This window comes from Hemitrygon akajei, chromosome 14, assembly GCF_048418815.1.
Source record: "Hemitrygon akajei chromosome 14, sHemAka1.3, whole genome shotgun sequence".
Taxonomy (NCBI): domain Eukaryota; kingdom Metazoa; phylum Chordata; class Chondrichthyes; order Myliobatiformes; family Dasyatidae; genus Hemitrygon; species Hemitrygon akajei.
This window is the reverse complement of record NC_133137.1, coordinates 19,291,556-19,306,411: the sequence shown is the minus strand read 5'-3', so window position 1 is coordinate 19,306,411 and position 14,856 is coordinate 19,291,556. Positions and strand designations below refer to the sequence as shown.

General features: G+C 37.6%; 1 protein-coding gene across 1 annotated transcript in view; it reads left to right on the top strand.

Moving 5' to 3' along the window:
* Positions 1-14,856, top strand: part of kntc1 (kinetochore associated 1) — a 160,274-nt gene that overhangs the window by 108,561 nt on the left and 36,857 nt on the right. The window contains exons 47-52 of the mRNA XM_073065544.1: positions 2,988-3,046; positions 4,856-5,072; positions 5,517-5,590; positions 6,563-6,773; positions 7,549-7,658; positions 11,251-11,306. Of these exons, the coding sequence (XP_072921645.1) occupies positions 2,988-3,046; positions 4,856-5,072; positions 5,517-5,590; positions 6,563-6,773; positions 7,549-7,658; positions 11,251-11,306 (727 nt within the window). The remainder of the gene's footprint in view (positions 1-2,987; positions 3,047-4,855; positions 5,073-5,516; positions 5,591-6,562; positions 6,774-7,548; positions 7,659-11,250; positions 11,307-14,856) is intronic.

Here is a 14,856-nt window from a genome sequence, read left to right as displayed (position 1 = left end):
ATACTTAATGTGATATGACCAATTGAACATTTGGATCAGAGTAGTGGATAATGTTTAAATATTTGTTTTGATTAGTTTACCTTCTTGATAGAGTATCCAAAATTGTTTCTATTGGTTATGAATCTGGACATTGAGTGGTGAATTCCTGATTAAGGCTGGCTATATTAATTCCAATTGAGTTTGTTTGAGGCTGTAAGATTGCATTAAATTTCTGCCCTGCTCCATCTAGTGGCAAATGTTGAATACTGCATCATAGGCTTGAAAATGATTCAAATGATGGTTACATTTCAGAGAGTAACTGTAACTTTTTAAACATACACATAGATCACTGGCAGTTTTAGAGAAGGGAATTTCAGAAAATATCATTGAATTTCATCAAATCATACATCTGCACAACACAGAAAGAAGCTTTTATCCCATTGTACATGCTCTTTGAAAATTATTTAATTAGCCCCATTATACATTACTTACTAACCTTGCAAATGGTTCCATTCAAATATTTATCTGGTTCTCTTTTGGAAATACTGTTTAATCCTCGTTTTTATCCATTGGGGTGGGCATTCCAGGTGATTATTTTTGTGTAGCTTTCTTTAATAAAAGGTAGTTCATTAATGCTTTTTTTGCCTGTTATCTTAAGTTTGTGTCCTTTGTTGTTAGCTTTCTGTTCCTTGATAATAGTTCCTGTTTTGTAAAAATCTATTAGAATTTTGAATGTATCAATTAGATTGGCCTCCTCTGCTCCAGAACAAAAATCCCACTACTCAGCCCTCTTGTTGGAAATGGAAATATTTCATTCTAGTAGATCTGCTCCTTTGGAGTTTCTCAAAGACCTGAACGTTGACAAAAGACATTCTGTCTAATTCAACTAATTTTTTGTGCATTATTTGACTAGTGCTCATTCCCTGCAGTGGACTTGATGGTTAGCTCTGCACTCAACTCCAGTACACAGGCACCAAGATTAATTGGTGTGGAAAGAGGATGGATGGCAGTTCCCTGTAGGAACCACTGCCCACAATGAAACACAGTTGAGATCAACATAACTCCATACCTCTGTTCTTGTCTCTACTTACAAAGATATGGATTCAGTGTGCCACTTATTCTGTCATTTTCAAAAACAAACACCTATGCTCCATATCTCCGGTCCGGTCCTGTTCACCCTGTACACATCAGACTTCCAATATAACTCGGAGTCCTGCCATGTGCAGAAGTTCGCTGATGACACGGCCATAGTGGGGTGTGTCAGGAATGGACAGGAGGAGGAGTATAGGAAACTGATACAGGACTTTGTGATATGGTGCAACTCAAACTACCTGCGTCTCAATATCACCAAGACCAAGGAGATGGTGGTGGACTTTAGGAGATCTAGGCCTCATATGGAGCCAGTGATCATTAATGGAGAATGTGTGGAGCAGGTTAAGACCTACAAGTATCTGGGAGTACAGTTAGACGAGAAGCTAGACTGGACTGCCAACACAGATGCCTTGTGCAGGAAGGCACAGAGTCGACTGTACTTCCTAAGAAGGTTGGCGTCATTCAATGTCTGTAGTGAGATGCTGAAGATGTTCTATAGGTCAGTTGTGGAGAGCGCCCTCTTCTTTGTGGTGGCGTGTTGGGGAGGAAGCATTAAGAAGAGGGACGCCTCACGTCTTAATAAGCTGGTAAGGAAGGCGGGCTCTGTCGTGGGCAAAGTACTGGAGAGTTTAACATCGGTAGCTGAGCGAAGGGCGCTGAGTAGGCTACGGTCAATTATGGATAACTCTGAACATCCTCTACATAGCACCATCCAGAGAAAGAGAAGCAGTTTCAGCGACAGGTTACTATCGATGCAATGCTCCTCAGACAGGATGAAGAGGTCAATACTCCCCAATGCCATTAGTCTTTACAATTCTACCGCCAGGACTTAAGAACTTTTTAAAAGCTATTATTAATGCTTTTTGAGATAGTGATTTAGATGTATATCATATTTTTTTACTGAGTTAAGTATTGTATGTAATTAGTTTTGTTACAAGTGTATGGGACATTGGAAAAAAGTTGAATTTCCCCATGGGGATGAATAAATTATCTATCTATCTATCTATCTATCGGAAGCTTTTTGGACTCTCTTTTAAAATGTACCTTTTCAGTTCTTCATTCCAAAACCACTTCACCTGCCAGTTTCATTAAACTATTTTTTTCCTTTTAATGTTTGCCAAATCAATTTATCTCTGTTGCCAAGTTATCTGGAAATTAATATCTTGGTCCCATGTCCAAAATCAGGTGAAGGGTTTATGTGCACAGAATAAGCTTTCAGCCTTATTGGCCATTTTTAAAAGTTTTTACATTGATAATAAATTTACTTCGAACTTGACAGCAAATTACATAATGTCACCATATACAACTCTGAGATATGTTTTCTTGCAGGTATAGTCAGTAAATACAAGATCTATAATAGAATCAATGACAGATTGTACACAACAGGGTGGACAAACAACCAATGTGCAAAAGACAGCAATGTACAAATACAAATGAAAATAATAATAAATAAGCAATAAATATTGAGAAAATGAAATGAAAAGTCCTTGAAAGTGAGTCCCTAGGTTGTGGGAGTGATGGGGCAACTGAAGTTGAATGAAATAATTGCCACTGGTTCAAAAGCCCGATCATTGAGTGGTAATAATTGTTACTGAAGTGTGAGTCCTGTACCTTCCTGATGGCAGCAGTGAGAAGAGCGCATAACCTGGATGGTGGGGGTCCCTGATGATTGATGCTGCTTTTCTGCTGACTACGCTCCATGTAGATGTGCCCAATGGAGGGGAGGGCCTTACCTGATGGACTGGGCTATATCCACTACTTTTTATTTTACTGTTCTAGGACACTGGTGTTTCTATACCAGGGTGTGATACAACCAGTCAATATACTCTCCACCACATCTATTTAAGTTTTGCTAAATAAAATCATTTATTTTTTTAACAAAAGATTGAAAACTTGAGTTTTTGTTCTTTTTGCAGCTGCAGAACTAAGTGAGGAGACTTTTTCAACATTGCTGTTGATATCTAAACTGATGAAGGTAAGTTTCATACATACAGCAGTTATGTACAGGATATATAGCAGTTGTTTCAGAAGTAATTGGTAAGCAAGAAGAAAGGAGCAAAAATAAGTCACATTGCTACCCTAGCCTACTTTGCTTTTCAATATCATCGTTCTAAACTCCATGGTAAATGGGTTCACTGTGCCTAACATCAAGTTTTCCCATCTCGGAGATCAGTCTAGTGAACTTTTAACTAAAAGTCAGCCTTAAGTTGGAACATAATACTGTAGAATAGTCCTGGTATGTTCTCATCAAAGCAGCAGCAATTGCATAATTTCCTTGTTCTTGAATAATAATTTAGCTGGGATGGTTTTGGAGGAAGTTAACATGGGATGTTTCAAGGAAATAACTTAATCACAAATAATTACTTCTATATTCTCCTTTTATAAAGGCTGGTGTACAGATTTTGTAAAACTATATCAATCAGTATTTGCACTGTTGGGCACTGCTACAATCAAGATATCCTTGTGCCAGGAATTTCATAACAACTTTAAAGTAAAAGGGGATAGGGGTGCCTATGTGCTATAATGATCAGGTGGAAAATGTATTACAACCAGTAATTATAAAACAAACAAAAGCTATAAGTTGTGCATTGGGCACTCAGTACAAGATAAATGCAAAATGATTACTAAAGCTGGAATCAAAACAAATAACGACTGATCCTGGAAATCCAAAATAGAAATTGAAATTACTGGAAGTGCAACACCTGCCCTTTCTTAGGTCTTCCTCCCTGCCATACAGAAATCCTAAAACTCCCTGCCAGTGAAGCAAGAATTCATTTGTACTTTCAGGTTCATGTACTGCATTGAATGCTTACATATGGCTTGCTGCATTGAGGCAAAAAAAGTACAGATTTGGTATTTACCTGCTCAATTTATAGGAGTGCTCCTAATTGCCTATCACTTTAATTCTCCATCCCATTCCCACTCTGTCATCTTTAACAGTGGCATCCTATACTGATGTCCAAAGGAAACTTGAGGAACAGCCATTCCTCTTCCAGCCTAGGCTCCTTACAGACCTTTGGGCTCAATGTTGAATTCAACAGTTTCAAATAACTTATTTTTGTATCAAAAGCAGCAAGTTCAGATGAAAGGTTATTAGTTTGTATAGTAAATTCAATATACTTTTCCCCTGTAGACGCTATCTGACCTCATAGAAATTTTCGGTCCTTTTTATTTCAGATTTCCAAAAACTGTCTATTTTATCTTGCAATTCCATCATTTTTTTTCATGTCTCCCTGTCTCTCTCTGTGTCCCTCTTGTCCTTATTTCAAATCTCCCCAAAAAATCGGTTATGATTAACAAGTAATTTTCATCCTTCTTAGTAGGCACCACAATTATTGAATTATCTTGGTTTCTACCCTATCACAGATGTTCCCTTTGTTCTCTCCAGATGGTGGAAATCTAATCAAAACAGAAAATGCTGAAAGCCCTCAGCTAGATAGGCAGCACCTTTGGAAAGATAAACATTTCAGATTGTTTCAATGTTTTTTGCTTTTATTTCAGGTTAAATTACATTAAATAAATTGCAGGCACAATTTCAACTTAATCGGAGCATTCTGATCTGTATTAACCAACCCCATTCACATCTCAATGATATTACAATCTGAAATTGTTAAGGCAATTCAAGTTGTAGACTTGTTTCATTAAAATGTCTTGCTCTTCTAGTCAGCAGATGAAAAATAGTTGTGAACATTCAGTTGTACAATTTGGTATAAAGACCTTAAGCTTCACATGTTTCACCTTTTTATTTATCTGTCTGCAAATAATAGGACTTGCTTTTCTTTAGGTTTCTTTGGATACACTTTATATGAAAGCTGTTAACCATGTGCTGACAAAAACTCTGAAACCTAAAGTACATCAGCTGGCAAAAGAGGGATGTGTTTCACTGATATCAAAGGAAATATCTGAGACGGTGCACAACATTCAGTCTTACATCTTGGCAATCACAAATCCTGAATGGGCTACTGCCAGTTCCCATCGAGTTGCTCAGGAACTTCCAACCGGTAAATTGTACCAAACACCTTGTGCTATAAAGATACATTATGGAATTAACATTGCATATTTTACTGTTTTGTTTAATTCTGTCTTAATCAACAAGATTGATTGGGACCTATTCTCAGGATCTATGTTTTTGATGTTGTATCACCAGCTGATTTAGTATGTAAAGTGCTGTCTTTAGCATAGTGATATAGAGCATTATAGAAGCTGTCTTTTATTCCTATTCTTCCCATTCTACCATGTTTCCCCAGACAGATTGTCATATAGGTAAAATAATGTATGTTTAATAAACTGTTTATTTTTAACAACAGATTAATGATAGCTTTTACAACTTTAACATTTATGAAGAACTTGTTAGTCAAACTTAATTTCTTGATTTAATCTGTCTCAATACGTATCAAGCTGTGTCCAGCTGTATCTTGGTTAAACTCTATATGCTCTTCTTATAGGACCTGATAAAATCCAAGCCTTGAAATTTTGCCTACAGATGTCTGAAAACTGGTTAAAATCCACAGCACCAGGGGTATTGTTAAAGTTTACACTTCTTTGTCATTTATATAATTCTTAAATATAGATTCTTGGACAGGAAGCAGTCATTTGGCCCATCAATTCAGTTCTGTTATGTTTTCATAAGATGTCCAACATGTATTCTGGATTGCAAAGTTTTTGAACTACTTTCTCTTAAGCAGTCACTCAATGGCATTAACATGGTTAAAAAATTACATCTGATTGCATTAGACTGTCACATAGAAAAGGAGATTAATTGCTGAGGAACATCTCTACAAGATAAATGTTTGATTCATGTCACACTTTTGTGTGATTTTATATGGTGATCTTCAGTTGAAATTCTGTTTGATATATCATTTTAAACTTTTTTCTCCTTTTTTAATCTCTTTGCATAGATGTTTATTACATTGTTATACTATAATTTCCTGTCCACACTGCATGTGCATTTGACTGCTGCCAATGCACTTTCCAGGAGAGCACAAAACATGACTAATTTTGATTGCATTTTATTTTTGTGTGTTTACAAGCAAATTCATTTTTCTGGATCTCAGCTTGGTTAAGTAACAAAGCAAATTAGAAATAACAAAATCCACATAATTTCTGACAGCAATTGCCCTATCCTTAGCAGTGTGTAACTTTCTTTGACTTGTTAACATATTGGAAAAACTAGAAATACTTGGATCTGATTCTGTCTTTACAATTTCCTTGGGTTGATAATATTATTCCATTCATATTCTGTTAAAACTCTAAGTAATGTTGTAGTATGGAGATAATTTCATGTTTCCTCACTGAAAATACTGGCTGGAGTGACCACTGTTACAGTCCTCACTCCAAACTTGGTTTTCCGTTAAACCAGCTTTCTAGTAGCTATGAAGAATTAATTCTTTTAATATGTGTATTATTATTTATGTATTTTTAGAATGATGGCCAGCAAATGAGGCATTTTTGCTTTGTTCATTTTAGTAACAGATTAAAATCTATTTCTTAGGATAATGCTCATCAAAAAGCAGAGGACTCACTAAATAAATTACGAATAGAGTATGAGAATTCAGCAACAGCAAATCTACTGAGAATCCACAATTTAAACTGCCCTGAATACTTGAGATTAATTAAACTGCCAGCTAAACTGATATGCTCATTGTATGAGCACAGCAGCATTGAAGATCGATTAAAGCACCCTACTGCCAGAGATTACCCAGGTTAGTTCTGTTCCTGAAGTAATTTTTTAAATAAATAAGTGATACACAAACATGCTGAGCTTGTGTCTTAAAGCTTGTCAATGCAAACTATAGATTTGTCTAGATTCATCCCAGTTCCTTTTGTTCACTTTCCTTATACCCAACCTTACCATCAGGCCTTATTACATGTCATAATTTATAACAGTGACAATAAAATTAAAATAACTTGAGTCACTTTGATTAGGGATTCATGACATGCACACATTCCTTTAGCTTGACATCAATTATATTATATTTATTACCAGTTTAGTTACTTTCTCAGTATTGGAGAAATTTTGAGATTTCCTTGTATTTTTGCACTTTATTAAATCAGGCATTTGACCATTCCATTGAAAAATAATTTTTAAGTTCCTCTGTGCATTGTATAAAGGACCTTGAAAGGTTTAGTTCCTTTCTCGATAATGGAGAATTTTAAAATTTCTTTGAATTTCTGTATCAATAAATCTGGCTCATTACCCATTTTGCCAAATGCAAATTGCATTATAAATTGATCTGTGCATGACTTTGAATTGTTCATGCAGGTTCAGCATGCTAGTTTATAGAAGACAGTAAAAATATTGGGAATAAGAAAATCCTACTGAATGTAAATATGTTAAATTAAATCCAAGCCATGCATTTTGATACCTGTTATTACCCATACACTTTTGACTTGATGCTGCTAATCCTATTTGAAAATGAAACATTTTATTTACAGTATACTTGACATGTTTACTGAGGGGATTGTTTTATTTTTCAGATATTCATTCTGCAGCTAGTGAACTGGCAGAAATAAACAACAGAGATATAAATAAAATCAGATATGCATTGCTGGAAGAATATTTATGTTCTCCCACTCACCCAGATTTGGTAAGTGTGTATCAGTGTAAAGATGCAATTACAATCTTCACAGATTTTTGGCTTGTACTGCTTTTTTTAAACTAAGTGAGAAGAAGTAATATCCTTTGTTGTGCCATGAAACCAGAAACAGAGAGACAAGAGACTGCAGATGCTAGAATCTGGGGAAAAATCCTGCGTTTTTCAAAAATACGGGGAGACAGCTGGGGATGTGGAAAAATTGATCTCACCTCTCCATACTCAGTACTGATGCAGGTTTTTGACTTGAAGTGTTGAAAATACAATTCCTTTCCTTCCACAGATGCTGCTCAATCATAAGACAAAGAAGGAGAATAAGCCATTCATCCCAATGAATCTGCTCCGCCATTCGATCATGACTGACCCATTATCCCTCTCAACTCATTCTCCTGCCTTCTCTCTGTAACCTTTGACACCCTTACTAATACCCAATGACTTGCCCTCTGCAGCCAACTGTGGCAATGAATTTGAAAGATTCACTAATCTCTGGCTGAAGAAATTCCTCCTCAGTGTTCTAAGTGGACATCCTACTCTGAGGCTGTCCCCTCTGGTCCTAAACTCACCCACTCTTGGAACCATCCTCTCCAGATCTACTCTATCTAGGTCTTTCAATAGATGATAGATTTCAATGAGATCTCTCCCCCCTCCCCATTCTTCTAAATTCCAGTGAGTACAGGCCCAGAGCCATCAAATGCTCCTCATGTGTTAACCCTTTTATTCCCAGAATCATTCTTGTGAACCTCCTCTGAACCCTCTCCAATGCCAGCACATCTTTTCTTAGATAAGGGGCCCAAAACTGCTCACAATACTCCAACTATGGTCTGACCAATACCTTATAAAAGCCTCAGCATTACATCCTTGCCCTTATATTCTAGTCCTCTTGAAATGAATGCTAACATGCATTTGCCTTGAGTTAGTCCTGTAGACGCATTAACATGCGTTAGTCCTGACGAAGGGTCTCAGCCCGAAATGTTGACAGTGCTTCTTCCTATAGATGCTGCCTGGCCTGCTGCGTTCCACCAGCATTTTGTGTGTGTTGCATGCATTTGCCTTCCTTGCCACAGACTCAACCTGCAAATTAACCTTTAGCGTATCCTGCACAATGATTCACAAGTCCCTTTGCACCTTTGAGTTTTGAATTTTCTCCATTTAGAAAAAGATCTGTCTTTATTCCTTCCACCAAAGTGCATGACCATACACTTCCCTGCACTGCATTCCATCTGCCACTTCATCATCAGTTCTCCCAGTCCATCTAAGTCCTTTCGCAGACTCCCTGCTTCTTCAGCACTACCTGCTTCTCCATATATCTTTGTATCTTCCGCAAGCATTGTGGTGAATTACATATACCTGTCTGGACACGCCCCCCCCCCCCCCCCCCCGCTGACTGCTCCTGTGGCTCCTTTCACGGACCCCGGTATAAAGGCGATTGGAGGCACAGCCCCGGCCTCAGTCTCCAGGATGTTGTGTGATGGTCACTTGCTGCTTGTTCTTCCAGCCAATAAAAGCCTATATCTCGCCTCACGTCTCCGAGAGTTATTGATGGTGCATCAAGCATGGCCATCAATTCCACCATACAAATCATTGACATCTAACCTGAAAAGAAACAGTCCTAATACCAACACCTACGGAATACCACTTGTTACTGGCTGTCAACCAGAATAGAACCCTTTTATTACCACTCTTTGCCTCCTGCAGTCTAAATCTTCATCCATGCTAGTATCTTCCCTGTGATACCATGGGCACTTATCTTGTTAAACAGCCTCATGTGTGGCACCTTCAAAGGCCTTTTGAAAATCCAAGTAAACATCCTCCACTGATTTTGCCTTTGTCTATGCTGCCTGTTACTTCCTCAAAGAATTACAATGGATTTATCAAGCAAAATTTCTCCTTAAGGAAACCCTGCTAACATTCACCTATTGCAATCATGTGCCTCTAAGTACCTTGAAAGCCTCATCTTTAATAATGGACTCCGACATCTTCCCAACCACTAAAGTGTATTATTTCCTTTCTTTGGCCTCCCTTCCGTCTTAAGGAGTGGACTGAATTTGCAATTTTCCAGTCCTCTAAAACCATTCCAGAACCCTCCAGTTGTCCAGCAGAGTATGACACTTGGATTATGGAAAAGTTGCCATGACTTGCATTACTAAAAATACAGTATATTTCTAGCCCTCCTATACATTCAGTTAATACTTTAAAGAAAACAGTAAGATGCACTTTTGCATTAGAGTTGTTATTTAAAAATGCTAACTGTTCACTAGTGGCTTTATATTTGTGTAAGAGAATTTGGAGTAAGCTTTGGTATCTTTATCTTTTAACCATCTTAAAGTTGCTTGAATGGTCCAGCCATTCCTAATTTAACTTTTCTCCCCTTTCTTTTAGTTAGATTTTTAGGAATTCCCATTTTTGTTGAAAGTTGTAAAATTTGTTTAAGTTCCTATTTATGCTGGCCACGAGTTTTACGTAGGATTATAAGACCAAATAAGCTATTGATTCTTACCCAACAGTAATTTGTATGAATACATTAAATGCTTTTATGTGTTCTGAAATAAAACACATTATAATTTTTTCTATTCCCACTTTGTTGGTGTAAACAGGAGCCTCAATTGGTAAAAGTCTTATAAGCTCAATGTTAAATTCATGTGAAATTGTGTAGCATTTCATAAGTTGCTGAAGATATAGATGCTGTTCTTATATAATTATTCATAAGACTTCATAATTTTTGTCTTTATTTGGCTCAGTTTGAGTGCAATTATGGTTTTATTAATCTTTGGCAAAATTTTTGTCATCTTGGTAACTTCAAGGAAGCTACTTGGATTCTCTATATTTGTAGTAGTAATAATAGACTAATGTAGATTTAATAATTCCTTTGAAAAATATCTTCATTTTTTTCATGTAATTGATAGCTCCTTTCACTTTTCACCCCTCAAACCATGACTACATCACTGATTAGTGTATCCCATAGACAAATGGAATTGGTTGATATAAGTGTTAGGAAAGCTATTTGCAGTATTCTCAAAGCAAAATTAATGGAAATATAAATTTTGAATGCTTACCATTTATTGCAAGCAGTTATTGTAATAATGGAGGAAACAAGTCATATTTTAACCCCAGGCATGCCCTTAGAGTGTTTTGTTCATTTTTTTTATTGTTAACATTGAAAAATAAAATCCCTAGTCAGTTATGAACCATGCATGTTCCTGTTGCCCTCTTCTCCACTATTAGTGAGATATGGAATTCATTAGGTTTATTGCTTCAAAATAATGGAGATAAAAGGATCTTCAAATGAAACTAAGTGGCTTTGTCCCTTATTAAAAATATTCAAAGTAAGATAGGAGTGAATGCATTAATTTTTGAGAAGAATAAAATTTTTTAACTTTGCCAGAAAATTGATTGATGGCTACTTTTTCTTTTTCCTATAAAATTAGATTTATAAGTGGTCTTTAAGTGTGTTGATAAGACTCTCTGATTCCATCTTTGAATTTTATCATAAGATCTTTAATATAAACCATTCATATTTATTGACATAAATCCATTTAGTGTAAAACACATTTAAGATTTTGTTAATTGGGCTTTTTTCTCGTTTTAGGACAAAAAGTCACAAGAGATATTCAATAACATACAAGATGATCTGGCACTGATGAGGTAATTTCCTTTTGCTTCTGTTAATATTTCTTTAGGCAGAGTAATTTACTTTGTTTGGCCATGTTTGTTCAAACCAGAATGGTAGAGCTTTGCAATGTAGGGATATAATATTTCCATCCTGCTTATACAGTTGTTTTCCATTAGAAATGATGTTAGGGGCAAGTCCAATGAATAAAAACATCTTAGCCCAATTTAACTTTTGCATGGTCCGTTCTTTATGGTAAAATTCTACTTGTTAAGCATTTTTCCCTGATGGTAATACTACTGAGGTTAACTTTAGTTGATTAGGACATGACTTTTTAAAAAGGATTGGGTAAGAAAGGAATTCAACATGATCTACTCTGAGCTAAATGATAATTTTAATAAGACATTTTCATACTCCCTCTCCGTGACTGGAAAATCTTAAAAGGGACTTGAGATGTTTTTTTTTAATTAAAAAAATTTAAAGGAGGAAATGACCTTGGAGATCTTAAGATATGTATTACATAGAATAAATGTGAGAATGCTGTCCTTGGACTACAGTTCAGCATTCAACACCATAGTTCCATCCAGGTTCAACAAGAAGCTCCAAGACCTTGGCCTTGACACTGCCTTGTGCAGCTGGATCCTGGACTTCATGTCAGATTGCCAGCAGGTGGTAAGAGTCCACCCCTCTGACTCAATACAGGAGCCCCCCAGGGCTGTGTGCTGAGTCCCCTCCTTTACTCTCTGTATATCCATGACTATGTCGCCACCACAGCTCTAATCTATTAATTAAATTTGCCGATGACACTACATTGATTGGCCTTATCTCAAGCAATAACGAGGTGGCCTACAGGGAAGAAATCATCTCTCTGACACAGTGGTGTCAAGAAAACAACCTCTCACTCAATGTCGCAAAAACAAAGGAGCTGGTTATAGATTACAGGAGGAATGGAGATGGGCTAACCCCTATTGACATCAATGGATCTGGGGTTGAGAGGGTAAACAGCTTTAAGTTCCTCGGCATCCACATTACCGAAGACCTCACGTGGTCTGTACACATCAGCTGTGTGGTGAAAAAGGCACAATGGTGCCTCTTTCACCTCAGACGGTTGAGGAAGTTTGGTTTCAGCCCCCAAATCCTAAGAACTTTCTATAGGGGCACAATTGAGAGCATCCTGACTGGCTGCATCACTGCCTGGTAGGGGAACTGTACCTCTCTTAATCGCAGAACTCTGCAGAGAACAGTGTGGACAGCCCAGCACATCTGTAGTTATAAACTTCCCATGATTTGGGACATTTACTGGGGCCCCAACCAGAATCTACTCCAGCTGCTACCTTCCGGGAAATGGTACCGCAGTATAAAAGTCAGGACCAATAGGCTCCAGGACAGCTTCTTCCACCAGGCCAACAGACTCAATAACTCACGCTGATTTGAGTGTACTCTATATTACATTGACTGTTTTATTTATTATAAATTACTATGATTACATTGCACATTTACAAACGTAGATGGAAACATAATGTAAAGATTTTTACTCTTCATGTATGTATATAACCATATAACAATCACAGCACGGAAACAGGCCATTCCGGCCCTCCTAGTCCGTGCCGAACTCTTAATCTCACCTAGTCCCACCTACCCGCACTCAGCCCATAACCCTCCACTCCTTTCCTATCCATATACCTATCCAATTTTACCTTAAATGACACAACTGAACTGGCCTCTACTACTTCTACAGGAAGCTCATTCCACACAGCTATCACTCTCTGAGTAAAGAAATACCCCCTTGTGTTTCCCTTAAACTTTTGCCCCCTAACTCTCAAATCATGTCCTCTCGTTTGAATCTCCCCTACTCTCAATGGAAACAGCCTATTCACGTCAACTCTATCTATCCCTCTCAACATTTTAAATACCTCGATCAAATCCCCCCTCAACCTTCTACGCTCCAATGAATAGAGACCTAACTTGTTCAACCTTTCTCTGTAACTTAAGTGCTGAAACCCAGGTAACATCCTAGTAAATCGTCTCTGCACTCTCTCTAATTTATTGATATCTTTCCTATAATTCGGTGACCAGAACTGTACACAATATTCCAAATTTGGCCTTACCAATGCCTTGTACAATTTTAACATTACATCCCAACTTCTGTACTCAATGCTCTGATTTATAAAGGCCAGCGTTCCAAAAGCCTTCTTCACCACCCTATCTACATGAGACTCCACCTTCAGGGAACTATGCACTGTTATTCCTAGATCTCTCTGTTCCACTGCATTCCTCAATGCCCTACCATTTACCCTGTATGTTCTATTTGGATTATTCCTGCCAAAATGTAGAACCTCACACTTCTCAGCATTAAACTCCATCTGCCAACGTTCAGCCCATTCTTCTAACCGGCATAAATCTCCCTGCAAGCTTTGAAAACCCACCTCATTATCCACAACACCTCCTACCTTAGTATCATCAGCATACTTACTAATCCAATTTACCACCCCATCATCCAGATCATTTATGTATATTACAAACAACATTGGGCCCAAAACAGATCCCTGAGGCACCCCGCTAGTCACCGGCCTCCATCCCGATAAACAATTATCCACCACTACTCTCTGGCATCTCCCATCTAGCCACTGTTGAATCCATTTTATTACTCCAGCATTAATACCTAACGACTGAACCTTCTTAACTAACCTTCCATGTGGAACTTTGTCAAAGGCCTTGCTGAAGTCCATATAGACTACATCCACTGCCTTACCCTCGTCAACATTCCTCGTAACTACTTCAAAAAATTCAATAAGGTTTGTCAAACATGACCTTCCACGCACAAATCCATGCTGGCTACTCCTAATCAGATCCTGTCTATCCAGATAATTATAAATACTATCTCTAAGAATACTTTCCATTAATTTACCCACCACTGATGTCAAACTGACAGGTCTATAATTGCCAGGCTTACTTCTAGAACCCTTTTTAAACAATGGAACCACATGAGCAATACGCCAATCCTCCGGCACAATCCCCGTTTCTAATGACATCTGAAAGATCTCCGTCAGAGCTCCTGCTATCTCTACACAAACTTCCCTCAAGGTCCTGGGGAATATCCGGTCAGGACCCGGAGATTTATCCACTTTTAAATTTCTTAAAAGCGCCAGTACTTCCACCTCTTTAATTGTCATAGGTTCCATAACTTCCTTACTTGTTTCCCACACCTTACACCATTCAATATCCTTCTCCTTAGTGAATACCGAAGAGAAGAAATCGTTCAAAATCTCTCCCATCTCCCTCGGCTCCACACATAGCTGACCACCCTGATTCTCTAAGGGACCAATTTTATCCCTCACTATCCTCTTGCTTTTAATATAACTGTAGAAGCCTTTCGGATTTACTTCCACCTTATTTGCCAAACCAAACTCGTAACTTCTTTTAGCTTTTCTAATCTCTTTCTTAAGTTTCCTTTTACATTCTTTATATTCCTCGAGCAATTCCTTTACTCCATGCTGCCTATATCTATTGTAGACATCCCTCTTTTTTCGAACCAAGTTTCTAATATCCCTTGAAAACCATGGCGCTTTCAAACCTTTAACCTTT